Raw genomic sequence first — 24,831 nt, forward strand, 5'->3', positions numbered from 1 at the left:
AAAACCGAGACAAGAATTTCTCAGACAGGTGCGGTTTCCAACTAAGTTTAGCTCTTTTAGCAGCTGTTTATTGTGATAAAGTGATAAATTGTTTCTACAGGTCGTTGTTCATGTGGCATCGACTCAAGTTCACCTGTAATAATAAACATTTTACTCATAAATTTTTATATTTGTTTAGAAAAGTTGAGCTAGGATAACTCCCCTTGCCGTTTTCAGAGACAACAACAGCAACAGTTGGCTTCTGCTCATACAGGTGAGCTGTGGCATCATTTCCAGCTCTTATTCCTATTCACCAGAGGCGATCCTACATGCAAACTAAACGGGGGCATTGGAAGGGCACCCCAGAAATTTAACCCCCTCCCCAGGCCAGATAGTTTGTGTGTGTGTATGTATGTATGTATGTATATATATATATATATGTATGTATATATATATATATATATATATATATATATATATATATATATATATATATATATATATATATATACATTTTTCTTTAGCAGGCCATATTGTGCAGAAGAGAAGATCTAGTTTGTCACCAGACATTGTGAACAAGCTGGTCTGCTTGAGTGACTGGTGGAAGAAGGAGGAATAGAGCTTGGACTGATTGACCAAATGCTACTGACTGTAAATAGTTAATCACAACCTATTCTGTAGACCTACAGTGCAGAATTTGTTGAACTGAATAAACAGCTATTAAACACAAATACTTATTGATCATTATTTATTTTCATCATCAGTTATCGTAGTAAAACTGCTTTATCAGTCTGTGATGCATTATTGAAACAAGAAATACGCCTCCATTCTCAAAGACTTGCTTTTATTCATTATCTAGGTAGCACACACATATGCCTTTGGCAGAATTTGAATGAGCCATTTTAATCTAGATTAATTCCAAGATTACAGTGAGATTAATCTAGATTAAAAAAATTAATCTATGCCCACCACTAATATATATATATATATATATATATATATATATATATATATATATATATATATATATATATATATATATAATCGTCGTTTTCGTCTTCCTCCACTTATCCGGGTCCGGGTGGCGGGGGCAGCATCCCAACTAGGGAGCTCCAGACCATCCTCTCCCCAGTCTTCTCCACTAGCTCCTCCGGCAGGACCCCAAGGCATTCCCAGACAAGATTGGCAATGTAACCTCTCCAACGTGTCCTGGGTCGACCCAGGGGCCTCCTGCCGGCAGGACAAGCACAAAACACCTCGCGTCCAGGAGGCATCCTGACCAAATGCCCAAACCACCTCAACTGGCTCCTCTCGATCTGAAGGAGCAGCGGTTCTACTCCGAGTCCCTCCCGAATGTCCGAGCTCCTCACCCTATCTCTAAGGCTGAGCCCGGCCACCCTACGGAGGAAACTCATTTCGGCCACTTGTATCCGCAATCTCGTTCTTTCGGTCATTACCCAAAGCTCATGACCATAGGTGAGGACTGGGATGTAGATCGACCGGTAAATCGAGAGCCTGGCTTTCTGGCTCAGCTCCCTTTTCACCACGACAGATCGGCTCAGCATCCGCATCACTGCAGATGCTGAACCAATCCGCCTGTCGATCTCCCGATCCCTCCTACCCTCACTCAGGAACAAGACCCTGAGATACTTAAACTCCTCCACTTGAGGTAGGACCTCTCCCCCGACCCGGAGTTGGCAAGCCACCCTTTTCCGGTCGAGAACCATGGTCTCAGATTTGAAGTTGCTGATCCTCATCCCAGCCGCTTCACACTCGGCTGTGAACCTACCCAGCAAGAGCTGAAGGTCAGAGCTGGATGAAACTAGGAGGAATACATCATCTGCAAAAAGCAGAGACGAGATTCTCCTGCCACCAAACTCGACACACTCCACACCATTGCGGCGCCTAGAAATTCTGTCCATAAAGGTAATGAACAGAACCGCTGACAAAGGGCAGCCCTGGCAGAGCCCAACCCTCACCGGGAACAGGTCCGACGTACTACCGGCTATGCGGACCAAACTCATGCACCTCTGGTAAAGGGACTGAATGGCCCTTAACATAAAGCTACCCACCCCATACTCCTGGAGCGTCCCCCCACAGGGTGCCCCTGGGGACACGGTCATAAGCCTTCTCCAAATACACAAAACACATGTGGATTGGTTGGGCAAACTCCCATGCCCCCTCCTTCACCCTTGCAAGGGTATAGAGCTGGTCCACAATTCCAAGACCAGGACAAAAACCACATTGCTCCTCCTCAATCTGAGATTCAACTATCGATCGGACCCTCCTCTCCAGTACCTTGGAGTAGACCTTTCCAGGGAGGCTGAGGAGTGTGATACCCCTATAGTTGGAACACACCCTCAGGTCACCCTTCTTAAAGATGGGGACCAACACCCCAGTCTGCCACTCCACAGGAACTGCCCCCGATGACCACGCAATGATGCAGAGACGTGTCAACCATGACAGCCCTACAACATCCATAGCCTTGAGATACCCAGGACGAACCTCATCCTCCCCCGGGGCTCTGCCACTGTGTAGTTGTTTGACTACCTCAGCAACTTCTGCACCCAAGATTGCACAGTCCATCCCCAGGTCTCCCGGCTCTGGCTCCTCCTCGGAATGCGCATAGGTGGGATTGAGGAGCTCCTCAAATTATTCCTTCCACCGTCCAACTATAGCCCCAGTTGACGTCAGCAGCTCCCCATCCCCACTGTAAACAGTGTGAGTGAGTTGCTGCCTTCCTCTCCTGAGGTGCTGGACAGTTTGCCAGAACCTCTTTGGAGCCGATCGATAGTCTTTCTCCATGGCCTCACCAAAATCCTCCCACGCCCGAGATTTTGCCTCGGCAACTGCCACTGCTGCACCTCGCTTGGCTATCCGGTATCTGTCTGCTGCCTCCGGAGACCCACAGACCAGCCACACCCTGTAGGCCTCCTTCTTCAGCCTGATGGCTCCCCGAACCTCTGGTGTCCACCAGTGGGTACGAGGGTTGCCGCCACGACTGGCACCGGCCACCTTGCAACCACAGCTAGCAACAGCTGCCTCAACAATCGCAGAGTGGAACAAGGCCCACTCGGAGTCAATGTCCCCCACTGCTCTCGGGACGCGGTCAAAGCTCTGCCGGAGGTGGGAGTTAAAGACCGTCTTAGGTTTTTCTGCCAGGCGTTCCCAGCAGACCCTCACTATGCGTTTGGGTCTGCCAGGTCTATGCGGCATCTGCCCCTGCCATCTGATCCAACTCACCACCAAGTGGTGATCAGTTGACAGCTCTGCTCCTCTCTTCACTCGGGTGTCCAAAACATACGGCCGCAGGTCAGAAGATACGACTACAAAGTCTACCATCGACCTGCGACCTAGGCTGCCCTGGTACCAAGTGTACCGATGGGCATCCTTATGTTCGAACATGGTGTTCGTTATGGCCAAACTGCGGCTTGCACAGAAGTCCAATAACGAAACACCACTCGAGTTCAGATCACGTGGGCCGTTCCTCCCAATCACACCCCTCCAGGTCAAGCTGTCATTTCCCACGTGAGCATTGAAGTCCCCCAGCAGGACAGTGGAGTCCCCTGATGGAGCACTATCTAGCACTCGTCCCAGGGACTCCAAAAAGGGTGGGTACTCTGAACTGATATTTGGCCCATAAGCACAAACAACAGTCAGGACCCGTTCCCCGACCCGAAGGCACACGGAAGATACCCTCTCGTCCCCCGGGGTAAACCCCAACACACAGGCAGAGATTCTCGGGGCTAACAAAAAGCCGACACCAGCCCTCCACCTCTCACCCGGAGCAACTCCAGCAAAGGAGAGTGTCCAACCCCTCTCAAGGACTTGGATTCCAGAGCCAATGTCGAGCTGAGTCAGACTATATCTAGCCGGTACCGCTCAACCTCTGCCACAAGCTCCTGCTCCTTTCCCCACCAGCGAGGTGATGTTCCATATATATATATATATATATATATATATATATATATATATATATATATATATATATATATATATATATATATACAGTACAGGCCAAAAGTTTGGACACACCTTCTAATTCATTGTGTTTTCTTTATTTTCATGACCATCACCATCAGTAGATTCTCACTGAAGGCATCAAAACTATGAATGATCACGTGTGGAGTTATGTACTTAACCGAAAAAGGTGAAATAACCGAAAACATCTCTGGACAATGCCATAGTAGACGCTATGTTTCCTTCTGTGGGAGCCCATGAGGACAAAATGCATTTACTGATTCGTAACAAGCAGTTACAAAATTTTCATCATTTTAAAACGGTGTTGTTTTACACATTTACCTCTTCACTTGTTGCCAGTGATGAAAGGGAGTCTGATGTGCTTGTTATTTTGCTAAAGTTTGCACTCCCCAGGGCTTTTTGACCCTAATGGGCATCCGTTGGTAAGGCCTTACTCCAACACAAAAAATGCTGATTGCTTGCAACAATTAAGGCATAAATTGCCCCCTGTCGCCAGGACAAATACACACTGTTACATTAATTATTTAAAATCACTGAGGAAACATACACTTTTTTTCTAATTACAGTAGTGAGAATACGTTTTTTTTTTTATCTCAGATTTCTTCCGTTTTTGTTTTTTTCTGTCACCTCATTGTTTCAGATTAGCAAACAAAATTCTAATACCAGGAAATAAACATCTGATATAAAATATATTTATATAAAACTCAGTTTCAGATGATAGTATTATTTATTAATGGAGGAATACTACTCAAACCAACCTGGGCAAGTGTGTAAATGTATGTACTCCTCTGGAAAACCCTCTGGTATCAAAACACAGACTTATTACTGGTTACCTCAAATGCTTGATTTGAGTTTTTCCTGCTAAGTGTTCTAAAACAGTTTCATAGGGGTCCGTTACTTTCCCCACAGGGCAATGTTAGGCTGGATAGTGTTTTCTCTTGTGTTCATGCTGGATATTTTGGTGTGATAATGAAAATTATTTGCTGATTTGAAACATTAAAGTTACCTAAAAGCAACAACAAAACCAATACTTTAACAGTCTATAGTCGTGTGGGCCAAAGTAGGACCAGCAGGAGACTGACTATGGTTAGTTTTGCCCGCCCAGCCCCACTGGATTCTGTGCTTCTGTCCTTGTGTCTCCTCTGCTGTCCAGATGTGAGAGGGCATCGTTTCATGTTTCCAGCGCTGTTCCACACCAGCACTTCTGCCTGATCTGAGCAGCAGGTGGATGTATACGTCACCCACAGAGGCTGTGACGAGTCTAGAGTCCACTTGGACACATTCAGCGGCGGGTCCTCTGTCTTTAATCTGGCTCTGTAGTTGTGGCGTTCATACTGATGGTGGAGGCCTCTGCTGGTTGCTGTGTTTTTGTGAGCATGTTGCTGCTCAGAGGAATGGGCCTCTCCAGTGCTGTGCTCTGCAGGTGGAGAGCTGTGAAATAAAGTCAGAACACCTTCACCCTTGTGCACCTGAAGAGCAGCGAGGCCAGAGCGACTGTCTGACACAGCCAGAGACACGCTCCAGCTGGACTGAGAGCAGATTTCAGTGCAGTCAGACTGGACCCGTACAACAGAGCAGGATGGTGGAGAGGCGTCAGCGTTCTGGAAGGAGCACAAATATTTTCATTCAGGGAAAAATTTCCACAACTAAGTTTCCCACTAAATGTGATATTTCTCACCAGGGGGACCACAGTCAAGTACACCACTGCATAGTTGGACTCTGGAGGGTCGTGAGCATGCACAGTGAGTGTAAGTGTGACCGTCACTCCTGCCTGAGCTGAGGCAGGAGTGAGAAGATACACCTGACCGTGGAAAGACCCCTGCTTCTCCACATGGAACCTGAGGGACGGGAATGTAAAAGACACAAATTATTTTGGTGATTGTTTAAAAAATACATTTTTATGTTGAATTTGTATTTCCTATTGAATGTGTGAAAAAAAGCTGCAGCGTGAATACCAGACGGTCAGTTGCACATTACCTGTGCGGTCCTCTCATGAGCAGGTATCCACAGTCATCATCAGCAGTCAGATTAAAGAGTCGGGCAGGACCGTGATTCAGAATGTCAAAATCTACTGTTGTTCTGTGTCCTGGAACCAGGTGGGGGGCTGACGATGTCTGAGGGGATGAGGAAAGCCTTTGTAAATCACTGATGAAGAAAAGTTACTTTTATTGTGAAAACACATTTTCTATCATCACCATGTCAATATGCAAGAAACAGTTAAGTAAAGAAAACAGATTAATTCTCTAACAATGTGCACTGACTGCTCGTGAAGCACCTCTGTTGCTTTATTTATCATATTTGTTTCAGCATCAGAAACATAAGCCATCCTCTTCCACTGAAGATGTTAGGACTGCTGGTTTGTTGCTGAGTTTGTAGCTTCTAGATTAAAGGAGTTGAACACTTGTTTATTCAACACATTTGCAGTGGACTATAGTAGGAATGCATGCCTTGTAAGTCATTCTTGGGGGGAGGAATATACCGGCGCACCATTTCTCAGAACTGAAATGTTCCCACATCACAGCCGACCTTCAGACGATAGGTTCTGAAGAATTATTAAGAATTAATATTATAATTGGACATGTCTCCTCTGATTGGATAACAGCACCACGACTCTACCACTGATCTGCAATGTAAATGTTTTACCTCCACGGATAACCCAACCCTCAAGGAGTTCTGCTGTGTGGTGGTGTTGCTAATGCTGACGGTTAGCTTAAACTAGTTGAAAAGTTTGCTGCAGATTCCCGGATATTAAACCAACAACAGCCTTTCCCGTCACAAGTAAAAATGAGTCCATGAATGCTAATTCACAGTGTGATGTAGATCTGTGAGGATTGTCAAAAAAAAACAGAGTTTCACCGTCTATTTTCTATCAGAGGCTAACGCAGGAGATAGGTGTAGGAGACTATTTACATGTTCAGCCTGCAGGAAAATATCTATGCGATTTAAAAGTGGCATTTAAAAAAATGTGTTTCAAATAAACCACACCTTTAAGGTGCCAGTCAGTTGTCACCCAGGACTCTGGCCTCCATGTTTGGGTTTACCGACATGCTACGGCCTTTTACTCCTGCTTGAACCGTCACCTTGTCGTGGTGGAGGAGTTTGAGTGCCCTAATGATCCTAGGAGCTATGTTGTCTGGGACACTTTGTGCCCCTGGTAGGGTCTCTCATGACAAATGGGTCTTAGGTGAAGGGTGAGACAAAGAACGGTTCACAGAATCTTTCATGGAAGTAAATTTAAAGAGTCGGAGTACCTGGCCCAGAGGGTTACCGGGGTCCCACCCTGGAGCCAGGCCTGGGGTTGGAGCCCGTGGGAGAGCGCCTGGTGGCCGGGCTTTTGCCCATGGGGCCCGGCCGGGCCCAGCCCGAACCGGATACATGGGCTCATCCAACTGTGGACCCACCACCCGCAGGAGGAACATGAAGGGTCCGGTGCAGTGTGGATCGGGTGGCAGACTGAGGTGGGAGCCTTGGCGGTCCGATCCCCGGACAAGAAAAATGGTTTTTGGGACATGGAACATCACCTCGCTGGCGGGGGAAGGAGCAGGAGCTTGTGGCAGAGGTTGAGCGGTACCGGCTAGATATAGTCGGACTCACCTCGACACATAGCATTGGCTCTGGAATCCAAGTCCTTGAGAGGGGTTGGACACTCTCCTTTGCTGGAGTTGCTCCGGGTGAGAGGTGGAGGGCTGGGGTTGGCTTTTTGTTAGCCCCAAGACTCTCTGCCTATGTGTTGGGGTTTACCCCGGGGGACGAGAGGGTAGCTTCCCTGCGCCTTCAGGTCGGGGAACGGGTCCTGACTGTTGTTTGTGCTTATGGGCCAAATATCAGTTCAGAGTACCCACCCTTTTTGGAGTCCCTGGGACGAGTGCTAGATAGTGCTCAATCAGGGGACTCCATTGTCAAGCTGGGGGACTTCAGGCCTCACGTGGGTAATGACAGCTTGACCTGGAGTGGTGGGATTGGGAGGAACGGCCCGCCTGATCTTAACTCGAGTGGTGTTTCATTATTGGACCTCTGTGCAAGCCGCAGTTTGGCCATAACGAACACCATGTTCAAACATAAGGATGCCCATCGGTACACTTGGTACCAGGGTAGCCTAGGTCTCAGGTCGATGATAGACTTTGTAGTCGTATCATCTGACCTGCGGCCGTATGTTTTGGACACCCGAGTGAAGAGAGGAGCAGAGCTGTCAACTGATCACCACCTGGTGGTGAGTTGGATCAGACGGCAGGGGAAGATGCCGCGTAGACCTGGCAGACCCAAATGCATAGTGAGGGTCTGCTGGGAAAGCCTGGCAGAAGAACCTGTCAAGATGTTCTTCAACTCCCACCTCTGGCAGAGTTTTGACCACGTCCGGAGAGCGGTGGGGGACATTGACTCCGAGTGGGCCTTGTTCCACTCTGCGATTGTTGAGGCGGCTGTTGCTAGCTGTGGTCGCAAGGTGGCCGGTGCCAGTCGTGGTGGCAACTCCCGTACCCACTGGTGGACACCAGAGGTTCGGGGAGCCGTCGGGCAGAAGAAGGAGGCCTACAGGGCGTGGCTGGTCTCTGGGTCTCCGGAGGCAGCAGACAGGTACCGGATAGCCAAGCGAGGTGCAGCAGTGGCAGTTGCCGAGGCAAAATCTCGGGCGTGGGAGAAGTTTGGTGAGGCCACGGAGAAGAACTATCGATCAGCTCCAAAAAGGTTCTGGCAAACTGTCCGGCGCCTCAGGAGAGGAAGGCAGCAACTCGCTCACACTGTTTACAGTGGGGATGGGGAGCTGCTGATGTAAACTGGGGCTATAGTCGGACGGTGGAAGGAATACTTTGAGGAGCTCCTCAATCCCACCTATGCGCATTCCGAGGAGGAACCAGAGCCGGGAGACCTGGGGATGGACTGTCCAATCTTGGTGGCGGAAGTTGCTGAGGTAGTCAAACAACTACACAGCGGCGGAGCCCCGGGGGCGGATGAGGCTCGTCCTGGGTATCTCAAGGATATGGATGTTGTAGGGCTGTCATGTTGACACGGCTCTCCAACATTGCGTGGTCATCGGGGGCCGTTCCTGTGGAGTGGCAGACCGGGGTGGTGGTCCCCATCTTTAAGAAGGGTGACCTGAAGGTGTGTTCCAACTATAGGGGTATCACACTCCTCAGCCTCCCTGGAAAGGTCTACTCCAAGGTACTGGAGAGGAGGGTCCGATCGATAGTTGAATCTCAGATTGAGGAGGAGCAATGTGGTTTTCTTCCTGACCGTGGAACTGTGGATCAGCTCTATACCCTTGGAAGGGTGATAGAGGGGGCATGGGAGTTTGCCAAACCAATCCACATGTGTTTTGTGGATTTGGAGAAGGCTTATGACCGCGTCCCCAGGGGCACCCTGTGGGGGACGCTCCAGGAGTATGGGGTGGGTGGCTTTCTGTTAAGGGCCATTCAGTCCCTTTACCACAGAAGCGTGAGTTTGGACCGCATAGCCGGTAGTAAGTGGGACCTGTTCCCAATGAGGGTTGGACTCCGCCAGGGCTGCCCTTTGTCACCGGTTCTGTTCATTACCTTTATGGACAGAATTTCTAGGCGCAGCCATGGTGTGGAGTGTGTCGAGTTTGGTGGCAGGAGAATCTCGTGTCTGCTTTTTGCGGATGATGTGGTCCTCCTAGCTTCATCCAGCTCTGACCTTCAGCTCTTGCTGGGTAGGTTCGTGGCAGAGTGTGAAGCGGCTGGGATGAGGATCAGCACCTCCAAATCTGAGACCATGGTTCTCGACCGGAAAAGGGTGGCTTGCCACCTCCGGGTCAGGGGAGAGGTCCTACCTCAAGTGGAGGAGTTTAAGTATCTCGGGGTCTTGCTCATGAGTGAGGGTAGGAGGGATCGGGAGATCGACAGGCGGATTGGTTCGGCGTCTGCAGTGATGCGGACGCTGAGCCGATCTGTTGTGGTGAAGAGGGAGCTGAGCCAGAAAGCCAGGCTCTCGATTTACCGGTCGATCTACGTCCCAATCCTCACCTATGGTCATGAGCTTTGGGTAATGACCGAAAGAACGAGATTGCGGATACAAGCGGCCGAAATGAGTTTCCTCCATAGGGTGGCCAGGCTCAGCCTTAGAGATAGGGTGAGGAGCTCGGACATTTGGGAGGGACGCGGAGTAGAACCGCTGCTCCTCCAGATTGGAAGGAGTCAGTTGAGGTGGTTTGGGCATCTGGTCAGGATGCCTCCTGGACGCCTCCCCAGGAGGTGTTTCGGGCATGTCCTGCCAGCAGGAGGCCCCCGGGTCGACCCAGGACACTTTGGAGAGGTTACATCTCCAATCTGGTCCAGGAACGCCTTGGGGTCCTGCCAGAGGAACTGATGGAGAAGGCCGGGGAGAGGACGGTCTGGAGCTCCCTAGTTGGGATGCTGCCCCTGTGACCCGGACCCGGATAAGCAGAGGAAGATGACGACGACGACAGCCTTTCCCTGAGGTTGTACGATTCCTCCTGTCAGGTTATTTTTCCACACCAGCTGGTGAGCTTTTTTTCTCATGATGGACAAGTGGAGGAATCCCATTCAGAATTACATTTATAAGTTAACAAGACTCCTCCTTGAACCGTCACCTTATCGTGGTGGAGGAGTTTGAGTGCCCTAATGATCCTAGGAGCTATGTTGTCTGGGGCACTTAGTGCCCCTGGTAGGGTCTCCCATGACAAATTGGTCTTAGGTGAAGGGCGAGACAAAGAACGGTTCGAAGGATCTTTCATGGCGGTTAAAATGAAGAGTCAGAGTACCCGGCCCGGAGGGTTACCGGGGTCCCACCCTGGAGCCAGGTTTGGGGTTGGGGCCCGTGAGCGAGCGCCTGGTGGCCAGGCTTTCGCCCATGGGGCCCGGCCGGGCCCAGCCCGAACCGGATACATGGGCTCGTCCAACTGTGGACCCACCACACGCAGGAGGAACATGAAGGGTCCGGTGCAATGCGAATCGGGGGGCAGACTGAGGCGGGAGCCTTGGCGGTCCAATCCCCGGACAAGAAAACTAGTTTTTGGGACATGGAACGTCACCTCGCTGGCGGGGAAGGAGCCGGAGCTTGTGGCAGAGGTTGAGCGGTACCGGCTAGCTATAGTCGGACTCACCTCGACACATTGCATTGGCTCTGGAACCCGAGACCTGGAGAGGGGTTGGACACTCTACTTTGCTGGAGTTGCTCCGGGTGAGAGGCGGAGGGCTGGGGTTGGCTTTTTGTTAGCCCCGAGACTCTCTGCCTGTGTGTTGGAGTTTACCCCGGGGGACAAGAGGGTAGCTTCCTTGCGCCTTTGGGTCGGGGAACGGGTCCTGACTGTTGTTTGTGCTTATGGGCCAAATATCAGTTCAGAGTACCCACCCTTTTTGGAGTCCCTGGGACGAGTGCTAGATAGTGCTCCATCCGGGGACTCCATTGTCCTGCTGGGGGACTTCAATGCTCACGTGGGAAATGACAGCTTGACCTGGAGGGGTGTGATTGGGAGGAACGGCCCACCTAATCTGAACTCGAGCGGTGTTTTCTTATTGGACTTCTGTGCAAGCCGCAGTTTGGCCATAACGAACACCATGTTCAAACATAAGGATGCCCACCGGTACACTTGGTACCAGGGCAGCCTAGGTCACAGGTCGATGATAGATTTTGTAGTCGTATCATCTGACCTGCGGCCGTATGTTTTGGACACCCGAGTGAAGAGAGTCGGAGCTGTCAACTGATCACCACCTGGTGGTGAGTTGGATCAGATGGCAAGGGAACATGCCGCGTAGACCTGGCAGACCCAAACGCATAGTGAGGGTCTGCTGGGAACGCCTGGCAGAAGAACCTGTCAAGACGGTCTTCAACTCCCACCTCCGGCAGAGCTTTGACCACGTCCCGAGAGCAGTGGGGGACATTGAGTCCGAGTGGGCCTTGTTCCACTCTGCGATTGTTGAGGCGGCTGTTGCTAGCTGTGGTCGTAAGGTGGCCGGTGCCAGTCGTGGTGGCAACCCCCGTACCCGCTGGTGGACACCAGAGGTTCGGGGAGCCGTCAGGCTGAAGAAGGAAGCCTACAGGGCGTGGCTGGTCTGTGGGTCTCCGGAGGCAGCAGACAGGTACCGGATAGCCAAGCGGGGTGCAGCAGTGGCAGTTGCCGAGGCAAAATCTCGGGCGTGGGAGGAGTTTGGTGAGGCCATGGAGAAAGACTATCGATCAGCTCCAAAGAGGTTCTGGCAAACTGTCCGGCGCCTCAGGAGAGGAAGGCAGCAACTCGCTCACACTGTTTACAGTGGGGATGGGGAGCTGCTGACGTCAACTGAGGCTATAGTCGGACGGTGGAAGGAACACTTTGAGGAGCTCCTCAATCCCACCAATGCGCATTCCGAGGAGGAACCAGAGCTGGGAGGCCTGGGGATGGACTGTCCGATCTCGGGGGCAGAAGTTGCTGAGGTAGTCAAACAACTACACAGCGACGGAGCCCCGGGGGCGGATGAGGTTCGTCCTGGGTATCTCAAGGCTATGGATGTTGTAGGGCTGTCATGGTTGACACGTCTCTACAACATTGCGTGGTCATCGGGGGCAGTTCCTAGGGAGTGGCAGACCGGGGTGGTGGTCCCCATCTTTAAGAAGGGTGACCTGAGGGTGTGTTCCAACTATAGGGGGATCACACTCCTCAGCCTCCCTGGAAAGGTCTACTCCAAGGTACTGGAGAGGAGGGTCCGATCGATAGTTTAATCTCAGATAGAGGAGGAGCAATGTGGTTTTCGTCCTGGCCGTGGAACTGTGGACCAGCTCTATACCCTTGCAAGGGTGATGGAGGGGGCATGGGAGTTTGCCCAACCAATCCACATGTGCTTTGTGGATTTGGAGAAGGCTTATGACCAGGTCCCCAGGGGCACCCTGTGGGGGACGCTCCAGGAGTATGGGGTGGGTGGCTTTCTGTTAAGGGCCATTCAGTCCCTTTACCAGAGGAGCGTGAGTTTGGTCCGCATAGCCGGTAGTAAGTCGGACCTGTTCCCAGTGAGGGTTGGACTCCGCCAGGGCTGCCCTTTGTCACCGGTTCTGTTCATCACTTTTATGGACAGAATTTCTAGACGCAGCCGTGGTGTGGAGTGTGTCGAGTTTGGTGGCAGGAGAATCTCGTCTCTGCTTTTTGCGGATGATGTGGTCCTCCTAGCTTCATCCAGCTCTGACCTTCAGCTCTTGCTGGGTAGGTTCGCGGCCGAATGTGAAGCGGCTGGGATGAGGATCAGCACCTCCAAATCTGAGACCATGGTTCTCGACCGGAAAAGGGTGGCTTGCCACCTCCGGGTCGGGGGAGAGGTCCTACCTCAAGTGGAGGAGTTTAAGTATCTCGGGGTCTTGTTCACGAGTGAGGGTAGGAGGGATCGGGAGATCGACAGGCGGATTGGTTCGGCGTCTGCAGTGATGCGGACGCTGAGCCGATCTGTCGTGGGGAAGAGGGAGCTGAGCCAGAAAGCCAGGCTCTCGATTTACCGTTCGATCTACGTCCCAATCCTCACCTATGGTCATGAGCTTTGGGTAGTGACCGAAAGAACGAGATCGCGGATACAAGCGGCCGAAATGAGTTTCCTCCGTAGGGTGGCCGGGCTCAGCCTTAGAGATAGGGTGAGGAGCTCGGACATTCGGGAGGGACTCGGAGTAGAACCGCTGCTCCTCCGGATCGAAAGGAGCCAGTTGAGGTGGTTTGGGCATCTGGTCAGGATGCCTCCAGGACGCCTCCCCGGGGAGGTGTTTCGGGCATGTCCTGCCGGCAGAAGGCCCCCGGGTCGACCCATGACACGTTGGAGAGGTTACATCTCCAATCTGGTCCGGGAACGCCTTGGGGTCCTGCCGGAGGAGCTGGTGGACAAGGCCGGGGAGAGGACGGCCTGGAGCTCCCTAGTTGGGATGCTGCCCCCGCGACCCGGACCCGGATAAGCGGAGGAAGACGACGAGACGACGATGACGACGACGACGAAGTTAACAAGATGCACGTTCAGAACAACTTTTTTATTATTGTGTGATCAACAGAAATAGTGAAAAGGCTATATTTTGTCTAAATGTGAAATACAGGAAGTTTCCACAGATTTAGTGGAGATTTTGTGGATGCAACAGAGTGATTACTGTAAGAAAAGAACAACCATTCCCTGACATACCTGCCCTCTATTTTCTTCAGCCAAAAGAAATACAACGAGGAGCCTTTCAGCTTTTTAATGCTGTTTTAACTATATTATTTTGTTTACCTGTATTTGAATGTGAGAGGGCAGAACCATCTCTGTGGAAGCCCTCTCCAGCTTGTTTCCTCTGACATCCGTGCCCCTGAGTTGAACATAGAAGGGAACTGCAGGAACAGAATCCACAAATCCCACAAGCTCCTCCAGGGTGCTGAATGATCCAGATGAAGATCTGTCCAGTTTCACCTGATGAAGACTCTGTCCTTCAGTCCCCAGCAGCATTGCATCAAAGGATACCTGCTCGGCTGAAGTCACGCCGTTAACAGTCAGCACCAGAAACACCGGAGCTCCTGAGAGGAACAGTCATAAGTGTGAGACTGACTTCACAGGTGGAGTTTTGTTGTCAGAACTATAAAAACTCTTGTCTCACCTGCCACAGGACAACCCTCCACCCTGGACAGACCCGGATGAGTCTCATTTGGTGCAGAGGCAAAGTAATAAAGGAAATCCACGCTGCTGTCAGCTAGAGCAGAGTGTGAAAATTATCTGTCTCAGACTCGTTAACAGTAAATGTTGAATTCTACCGCTCCGTTCAACTTTTACCTATCACATTGAATGTGATGTGGTCATTACTCATGGCCTGCAGATGCCACTGACCGGGCTGAACAGGAGGTGACAGACTGATCCGATAAAGACCCTGAAAGTACTCCACCTCTGCCATGGGCCCCTGGTCGCGCAGCAGAAACTGAGTTTGGGCTGAAAAACCAAGATCATTATCAGACGAAGACCAAGACTTGTGATGGAGGAGACCTCATTCTCTGAGAACGTCCAATTCCAGGCAAGTGCAGCTTTCATTCAGTAGCTCTCAGAATTAAAACGAGTTAAACCTTATGGTCTGCTTTTACTGAAATTCTTTGTAATCTGTGGAGTGTGGAAGTCACCTGATGGACTGGTGAGGATACACTCTGTCATGGTGCCAGTGACGTGAATGGTGACTTTCTTCACTGAGCTGTCAACTCTGAAGGAATGTCTAGGCATTAACTCCTGATCACTTTTCACATGGAGAAGGGTCACCTGATAGGGAAAGACAGTCATTAATGTACGGTTCTGCTGAGTAGTTGAACTATTAGTCAGTACAAAGTTGGAGGACAATCAGAATGAAGAAAAGTAGATGACTTGGAGCAGTCAGGTGGTCTTTGAGGCGTGATTGGTACAGCATCCAGATTAGTTGAAAGTCTGATTGTTATGGGAATCTGCTACGATGATGTTTGCACATTCTTCTGAATAGGAGATTGTTGCATCTTGCGTTGAAGCATTAGTGTGTAATTTTCATTCCGCTCTTATTATAAACTTGACTCACATGAGTGCTCCAGCTGAGAACTATTAATTCAATTCAATTCAATAATACTTTATTAATCCCAAAGGGAAATTAGAGTTTCAGTACACACAATTCTGAGATCAGACATACATACATGACAAGAATTGGTGACTGTGGTCATTTGCAACCCGAGTCGCGCTACCTTAATAGATCAAGAGGGTTTATATGAGGATATAGTCGGGGGAGGAAAAAAAAGGCACTTTAGAGTTACTCTCACCCGAGGGGGTAGCTTTGCTATGCAAAAAAAAAAAAAAAAAAAAAAACACCTCAGACAGATATGCACACAGACTTCAGACATCACACAACATAAGTGTCCACTAGGTGGGGAGGTAGGGTTGGGGACTCTCCTCACTTCGGTGCGTGCAGCCACATGGAGCAGCGCTTATCACCTCTGTCTGGACAGGGGAGGGAGATTAATGGGTTGGGGAGCACAGTGACTCCTAGATACGGTTCCATGGCCTTCACCGGCTGGAAGAGGGAGAAAGAGTTACCTAGTGACGGCAGCATTTCACATTTCTTCTGAGGGGGGGGGAGTTTTTACTTTAGCCTCACAGGCTCAAGGGCACCAGATTCAGATGAGAATTGTTTTGGGGACAGACAGAGATAATTTCCTCTCTGCCTTAGAGTTCTGTTGGTCTACAACCCCTCTAGATCCAATAATGGCGTAATTAATCTATCCTAATCCGTGCTGATCCGTCCACAACTTTGTCCTTGATGGAATCCACCTTCTGTGTCAGAGCCTGAGTCTCAGCCAAAGTTCCAAGCTTACGACTCATCTCGACAATTATATGAGTTTGTGCATTCACAGCGCGATGCATTCCATCCCTGAGCTCCGGGATTGAGCCAATATTCCTCGAAAGCTCGTTAATTTTCCGGTAAGCCAGGTAACCGCTCAGACCAAACAGCAGGAATCCTGACACCAAAACCACGAATATCCAGACATCTTCAGAATCCTCTACAGACAGATCAGGTTCCACTGTTTCCAGGAGTCCATTATATACCCAGCTGGCTCTGTCCCAGGGGGGCATCCAGGAGCCCCTTCTCCCGTTCTCATTGATTTGTCAATCGCGTTGAGTGACCAGCTGACCAGATCCATTTTTAATAATTTCCAGTTTCCAGAAAAAAATGCAGAAGCGCCGTGCACACAAGACAGGATAAAGAGCCTTGGGATAAGAGGGAGGGAGAGGAGAAAAAAGCGTCTGTACTCTCCAAGAGCCAGAAGAGAGTCATTCTGATGTAGGTTCATGAACTTGTGCTTCAGTTTTAATCACAAGAAACGATCTAGATCTGTAGGTGAGCTTCTAAAAATAACCATATAAAATGACTTCCTTGTTTCTGACAATCTTTATAAAACCCTTTTTAATAAAACGGTTTAAATTCATTGTAATGATGTATTAATTGACACTGATACTGACTAAATACTAGGGATGGACAATATTTCGGCATCAATATCGGTATCAGCCGATGTTAGTCATTTTTTAACATATTGGTATGGGTTCGATATATAAAACCGGGCCAACATTAACAACCAATATTTTTTCCATCTCGGCTCCATTTGTTTGCCTGTGTCAGAGGGTGAGGGGGGTGATGTGTAATTGTTTAGTCATGTGAACAGTGAATGAAATCATTTCAGAACGGTAAATATGTGTGTTGTGTGTACAATAAATTCAGCTTTAATAATTTTCAATCTATACAAAGTCTGCTGATTTTAGAAGAATTAATGTCAGTATATCGGTATTGGCAAATATCGGTTATCGGCCATAACAGTGATCTTCACATCAAATATCGGTATCGGCCCAAAAATTTCATATCGGTGCATCACTATTAAAGACTGTTTCTCAAACATCTTGCCTGGGTTGGTTGGGTTTAACCCTTTTATTTACTATGTTGAAAACTAGTTATTGTTGAGATACTTGAACCCAGACAAGATGAAGATGGTTTGTAAAACAAATGAACTGGGTCTGTCTACGTATCTATAGCAGCCAAAGCACAACGTAGCTCAAGTGCACAGAAGATGCAAGATGTTAATCCCCATCAGATGGAGCAATAGTTGGACCTTGTTAACAGCTATGTTGTCCTCCACTACAGCTGAGACACGGTGGATGTCAGAGTTGGTGGTAAATATCGTCATTCCTCCAGAGAGAGAGGACAGAGATGAGTAGAGAGCGAATCGATCAGGAGACAGAGAATCCTTGCTCCGCCTTTTCCTCCTCACCCTCGTCGTGTGGCTGGGGTCTTCAGTGAGGAGAAAAGTTATCTGTGAAAAGGTGAAACTTGCTGAGTGGATGACAGGACTGATGCAGTTATAGGTGTTACTAGCCTGTTTTCAGGTGTGCAGAAGCTGGCGCACCCCTACACTGAATCTCAGCACTGCTAAAACACACTAGTAAAATATAAAAAGCATGTATATATATATATATATACACAGAGAGAGAGAGAGAGAGAGAGAGAGAGAGAGAGAGAGAGAGAGAGAGAGAGAGAGAGAGAGAGAGAGAGAGAGAGAGAGAGAGAGAGAGAGAGAGAGAGAGAGAGAGAGAGAGAGAGAGAGAGAGAGAGAATGAAACTGATTTAAAATTTATAGTGAAATTAAAATCTTGTGTTGCCCGGCAGCTCTCTGATCCTAGAATCTCTCCTGGATAAAGTAAATATGCTGAATAAAAACGGAACCTACTGGCATGCAACAGAATTAAAGTATCTGGCCCGCATCTTGAGTGCCTGCAGTCCATTTAATTATAAACCAATTTTTATTATGCTCCTTTGCTAAAGAGATAATGTGCAGTTTTTACCATTAATTTCTGGAAACATCCATCAAAATGTTGTTGAAAATTATTTAAATGATGCCCATTTAATGAAAAATATAGGAGGCTTCATAACATATAGCCATAAAAATCAGGTCTAAAATACATTGGAGCGGGTCTAAGTCTCTGGGCGACGCCATATTAGATGGCATGTTTCCTTCTACAGGAGCCCATGAGACCAAAATTAATTTACTGATTTGTTACAAATGGTTACAAAACTTTCGTCATTCTTAAATGTTGTTGTTTTACACATTTACCTCTTCACTTGTTGCCAGTGATGAAAGGGAGTCGGATGTGTTTGTTATTTTGCTAAAGTTTGCACTCCCCAGGGCTTTTTGACCTTAATGAGCATCCGTAGGTAAGGTCTTACTCCAACACAAAAATACTGCTTGCTTGCAAAAATTTAGGTATCTACTGCCTCCTATCAATGGGAAAAATACACATGGTCACTTTAAACCCACCTTGCTCTGTTTCTCCAGGGCGAGGGCCTTCACAGCATCAAACAAGTAATCATCTTTGGCAGAAGCATCAGTGAATACAAAGATTTCTGACAAGGGTGGGCTGTGTGTGAGAGCCAGCTAAAATACAAAAATACAGGACAGTATGAAATATTATAAATTCTTGCTCAATGGAGAAAATTAAAAAAACATTGCAACTAAAACCTTTATTTATTTCAAGATTTCTTTTAAACTTTTTTTGATTAAATCAAACAAAATCTGCACATTTTGGCTATCATGTCAAAGAAAATCAAAAACTCTAATAAGAAATGAACATTTTCATAGGATGATTCTGTGGTGAGACAGTTTTATTTTCCAAACCTTTGAGTTTGTGGTTTTGTTTGTTTAAACATGCTAAATGACTTTGTTAAATGTAAAACACACACTCATCATGAAAGTACTGAGTCGTATTGTAAATAATAGAGGGATAAGCAGGGATGACCTCTGCTGTTCACTTTCCCTGCTGCTAATCTTCCTGAAAAACTTTCACACAGTAAAGGATTGTTGAGGAAATTCATTATTCCTCTGAAGCAGTACTGTCGAAACTTTTCAAGATAAGGGCCAAAATGGTTAAGTCCTAGCAGGCCAAAAAGGTAATCAATCAATCAATCAATCAATCAACCAGTCTGTCTGTCTGTCCCAACATTATAGGCATGCATTTTGAGGCCGCACAAATCCCTTGGAGGGCCGTAAGTGGCCCCTGGGCCACCCTTTGGAAAACACCTGCTCTAAAGGTTTAAAACAAAAAAAAAATTATTTGGCCAAAACAAAACATTCTGTACTGTTTGTTTTGCACCTATTAAAGTACTAAGGAGCAGTTTTCTCCAGCCTTCTACATTTGATGTCCCATGGGCTGTCGTAGCACCCGATGTCCTCTGGGTGATGCTCTTCTACTTCCAAGACATTTTATTTATTTCCTTTTTTATTTTGAATTCTACTTTATGTGTTCTTCTTAGGTTACTTAAGCAACTAACAATCATTTTCTATTATTCTATTATTATAATTTATTCATTACATTGTTTTCACCGTACGCCCAGTGCGTGGCATGCCCATTGCACAAACAACATCCCACAAAAGCACCACATGACATATTTATTCAGTGTTTAGTAACTAAACTCGCCTGAATGGCAGAAAGACTCATCTCTGGTTCATCTCCTCCTCCCAGAGCCATCAGGTTCTCCAAGAACTCCATGAACTGGTTTGGGTCGTCCGCCTCATATACTGGTCCAAACCCTGAAAACGCAAGAGACAAACACTCATGTACTAATCTTCCTGAAAGCTTTCAAAATGAAGGATCTCGCCATGTAATGGAAGAAAATATATGAACAATGAAAAAAAGATCAATTTAGTTAAATAATAATTTTAGCATTTTGTGTTATTTTTGCTATTTCATAAAAAGCACAAAACTCTAAGTAGCACTAACTTCTTTTTTTTACTTTAAATTTTTCTAATGAGAGATGCAGGTGATGAACAGATAACACAACGCTAAACCTAAAGAAAACACAAACGAAGACAGAAGACCACAACTGCGGTGAGTGATGTCATCATTTCTCTTCTCTGGTAAACAGGAAACACTTGAGTTTTTTCCACACTAGCTCTAAACTGCTTCTTCATGCACATCTGCTCATTTCTGTTAATCGCTGTGAAAAAAAGGTCACCTGGGTCATGGAAGGGCACAAGCAGAAAGGTGCCAGGGTGCTCAGTGCCGTTGGCTCGGTTCTGAATGATGGAGTGAGCCCTGAGTCGAGCAGCGGTGATCTCCTCAAACATGCTGCCCGTGGTGTCCATAACAAACACCAACGCAGGAACCTGCTTCACTCTGAAAAGCCTGTAGGACGATTGTGATAACATCACTACAGTGAGTGTGTAGAAGAAGCTGCTGTTGGACTTTCTGTATGTTCTGTAACAACAGGTGGAAACTCACTTGAGAAAGACCTCTGGGCCCACCGTGTCTTTGAGGTCTCTCAGTAAACTCAGGGTGGCGTTAGTGGCCATTTTTGCAGCTTCCATGTGGAGGTAATGATGAGGGGAGAAGAGCGGTGAGGTGCTGTCTTTATTGATTCCTCCTCTGGCACTCAAATATTGACTTCTGTCCATAATACCTCCATGGCTGCATTTGCCTAGAAGAAAAACACTGTTTAAATGAATTTAGAAGAGAAAACTCACCTGAGATTTTTTTCTGTAGAGAAAAAAAATGAAGATGAGAAGAAAAGAGTTTACCTTTAGGTTTCTTTGAATAGCTGTCGTAGCCTGTGGTGAGCAGATGGGCGTTTCCCTGGGGGTTCGCTAGTGCCGGCAGGAGGTTGTTCCTACAGGTAGGAGTAAAGCAGTCAACGCAGGTAGGAGTGTTCTCTGCAAAGAGAAATAAACAACAATGGCTTTTTGAGGCATTAATTTTCTCTCTACCAGACAATAATTCCTGGAAGTACCTCAACTGCTGCTTAGTAAAATGTTTTCAGGATGACACAGATACTAGTTGTCTCAAAGCTTCATGTGTGGTAAAATTCTAGATCGTTATGAGGAAAGAATCGATTTAACATCTTTCTTTTTAATGAAAACTAACTTTTTCCCCTGCACACCGTTTCCTCATTTGTGCAGGACTCAAGGCACTCACTAAAGTCCAGCAAACACCACGACCATCTCCTGAAATTGATCCAGCTGTGAAATCAATCAAGCATCAGATCTGCTCAGAAAGGGAACGCAGGAAGGCGTGAGTACAACTGCATGCCCAGAGAAGAGGAGAAACTGGGAAATGGGCCAAGTGTCAAGAAGGGTAGCAAAGAAGCTGCATCTATCCAAAACATCAGGGACAAACTGCTAATGTCACAACATATCTGGGAATCAGACTGCTGAGAGCTGGGTGAAGTCAGTTTCTCTGCTGAAAGCCATTTGGTTTTGAGTTTCTGACTAAAGAGATAGTTTTGGTAATAAAAGGTGAGCAGGCTCACGAGTCTGTTTTTGAGAGCAATGTGGGTTTGCTTTTCAGTTAACGGAGTGAACTCACTCACTCATGGTGCCTAGACATCCTCCCAGAGGAACTCCTCCCGACCATCCAAAAACAGTTTGGTAATAAACAATACCATTTTCAGTATGATGGACTCTTATGTCACAAAGCAAAAGTGATAAATAGATGGCTCGGTCAACAAAGCACTAAAAGTGTGGGTTAGCGCTGATAATACAGGACTATTTAATGCCACTGTCACGTTGAGTGTAGGAGGTTGAACCCAAAAACGCAGCTAACCAGAACGACTCAAGGCAGGAGTAGTTTAAAAAAATTATTCCTTTATTAAGGAAGGATGAACCAAAATTCAAAGCACAAAAAATAAGATTAAATCTCAAAAAACCTCACTGAGTATTCAAAAGCTCACATATGAGCACAAACTCAGAGAGACTCGAGAGGGAAACTAACAATGCAACACATACGACAATGACCCAACAAACACTGAAGTACAAGACAGGCTTTTAACACAGAGGGAAGCAATCGGGGGAACAGGTGACAGGTGTGAGGAGTGAGGCCTAGAGGGACGACAGGTGAAATCAATTAACTAAATGGGAAGGGAAAACCAAGCAGAGGGGAAGATAACATAACCTATAAAAACACTAAATAACTACACCTAGAAACTAAGGGCAAAGATAAACAACTAATGACAAGTGGGGAAGGACACAAACACTAAAGGGAACTAATAAAATGAAAAGCTGAACCTATAGAAAATAAAACTACAGAGAGGTGACTAGGGGAGACCTGAGAGGCTGGGAAACACCAGGAGACACATGAGGAGAGGACAAACAGGAAGGGGCTGGGGACCAAGGGAATACAGAACATGACAGCCACCAGTCAGACTTTAGCCCAGAAGCTGATAGACTACATGACAGGGTGAAGTCTACCATAGAAATATCTGGGGAAAAAATATCTAAAAACACTGCAGCAACAAACTTGAGATGTCCTTGTGACTATTCTAGATTAGCATTTAGGTTTCCATATCTCACTGCCGCTTCCTGTGACCAGATATCTAATTTATCAGGTAGTGGAGGTCAGGCTGCTGTGTAATCCTATACCAACACATGCTAGTGGTTGTCACCATAAGCTGTATGTACACACTTGTGTGTTTTACTTTGTGCAGATGTTGACCACCACACTGACTTCATAATAAAACTGATTTAGGATGTAAAACTGCAGCTTCTGTGATTGAGATTTAAAGACTCATCTGTTCACTTGTTGAAGATCCCATTTTAATGAGTGTAACTCAAATAAAACATAGCAAAGGTTTATTTAAATGTAATATGTTAATAGGTTACCTTTTGCTACAGGAACAGCAGGTTCTTCTGGTTGCAGGAGGTGGAGGTAAATTGATTTCTTGCCCATTTCTACCCAGTTACTATGGCTGTAGAAATCCTGGTATGACAAATGTTTTAAACAAAGTAAAGTACTCATGCAAAGCTGGTAACAGATGTTAAATTCTGACTCAGTAGGTACCTGAAGGGTATGTAAAAGCTGACCCAGGGTAAATCGAGCGCTCTCATACTCTTTGGCTCGTACCGAGAGCACAATCTGAGTCCAGAACCGCCGTAACATCAAAATGGAGTCGTCAATAGCCTCTGCGTCAAAGTGGTAGACTGGGTTGAACTTGGTGGACATCATGAAGTCCATGTTTGCGTTTGAGATCGACACCTCTTTCATGGCTCTCCAGAAGCTGCGGCCTAATCTGGCCTGTGAGGGAATAAAATCAGGTGGAGTGTGCTGAAATAATCTGCCACTTTTATAACATCTACATGATGATCTCACCTCCTCCTCTGCGTGGTCCTCCTTGTGTTTTGTGGTTCCTCTCAAAACCTCCGTGGTTATGTTGAGGATGGCCTGCTCTGTGATGTACTGGTGTGTGTGTGAGTCCAAAGACAGAGTTAACACTTTGGACCAGAAGTTGGGAAGGAACCCTTTGCTTGGTGAAGCCAAGAGAAGAAAGTATGCCATCATAAACCAACATGCTTGCCTTTGACATCTAGAGATGGCTCCTTGTTCTTGGAACATTTTGCACCAGAGGGACAGCAGATCAGAGACCAGGTGTCCACAAGACTAAAGAGGAAGTTAGATGCGAGGCACATGAGGATTCCAGTGAACAATTAGCCAATGACATTCATTTATTTGCTAACATACTGGACTTTTTCTGACTTACTGAACATGAGGATTTCATATTCAGCTGATAGCATTAGTACTGTAAGGATCACATCGTGCTTTCTGTCCTCGCCCACTCCTCCTGCCACCTCCCCTTGATGCTTTCCCTCTGACTGTTCTCAGCATTGTCTGTATGGACTTTCTTATTGTTCATTGTCATCTTCACTCAAACACAAAACGCTGGGTTAGTTCTCACAGTCTGCTTTAACAAGGGAGGCGCTGAAACAAAGCAAACAACCGCTTCTCTAACCGCCAGCATTCAACCCTACTAACAGAACAAGATAGAACATGAAAGGATGAGGTTGCTTCTTCTCCTCTCATTTTCTATTAATAACATAAACAATAATAGGTACTGGTTGTATTTTCTTTGTTACATTTTACTAACATAACTAATTAACTCACAATTAATTTCCCACCGAACCTTTTTTTCACCAACATGATCACAACTACCAAGGTTAATCCTCCACAGCAGACCAGCACTGTTTTAAATGTTGGTAGGATCATTCAGAAGCATCTGACTAAAACTGTAGTTGAAGTTAAAGAAAAGTTAAAGACTGTCTTACCTCAGTTCATGCTTCGGTGTTTCGTCTTCACGAAGACAGAAAATGCTTCAGCAGAGACATCAAAGTGCAGCAAAACCACAAATCTCAGCACACATGACAACAGAGACTTTCACCATAACCTGTCACAAGGGCTCTTGTTCCAGAGAGGTCACAGTGTTTCTATCTGAGGAGCAAAAATATAAAGATTTGTCCTTGGACTCTTGCCTCTGACTGGCGCCTCTGTGGTGGAAAACAATAACAATAAAATAAAAACCAAGATAGAAATGTTGAAGAAAGTTTGTTAAACTCAGATAAGAGTCTGGCTGCGGGTTCTTGAGCATGTTTCATACCGTGAGGCAGAAGACCTCTAG

General features: G+C 47.1%; 1 protein-coding gene across 2 annotated transcripts; it reads right to left on the bottom strand.

Annotated features, from left to right (window-relative positions):
* Nucleotides 1-4,641: 4,641 nt before the first annotated feature.
* vwa7 (von Willebrand factor A domain containing 7) lies at nt 4,642-24,831 on the bottom strand. Of its 2 annotated transcripts, XM_054742891.2 has the most exons (17): nt 24,482-24,831; nt 23,532-23,819; nt 23,223-23,456; nt 23,045-23,141; nt 20,969-21,100; nt 20,673-20,868; nt 20,407-20,576; nt 19,869-19,981; nt 18,713-18,829; nt 17,510-17,710; nt 15,017-15,149; nt 14,679-14,831; nt 14,506-14,598; nt 14,145-14,425; nt 5,938-6,074; nt 5,639-5,798; nt 4,642-5,561 (listed from the first exon to the last, which is right to left on the bottom strand). In XM_054742891.2, the coding sequence occupies exons 2-17, from the start codon at nt 23,772-23,774 to the stop codon at nt 5,001-5,003; spliced, it is 3,021 nt and encodes a 1,006-aa protein (XP_054598866.1). In that variant the 5' UTR covers nt 23,775-23,819; nt 24,482-24,831; the 3' UTR covers nt 4,642-5,000. The 2 variants fall into 2 exon arrangements, with proteins under 2 accessions (XP_054598866.1, XP_054598867.1); XM_054742892.2 differs by lacking the exons at nt 23,045-23,141; nt 23,223-23,456; nt 23,532-23,819; nt 24,482-24,831 and adding an exon at nt 21,757-22,598.

Source organism: Nothobranchius furzeri, chromosome 13 (assembly GCF_043380555.1).
Source record: "Nothobranchius furzeri strain GRZ-AD chromosome 13, NfurGRZ-RIMD1, whole genome shotgun sequence".
Classification (NCBI taxonomy): Eukaryota; Metazoa; Chordata; class Actinopteri; order Cyprinodontiformes; family Nothobranchiidae; genus Nothobranchius; species Nothobranchius furzeri.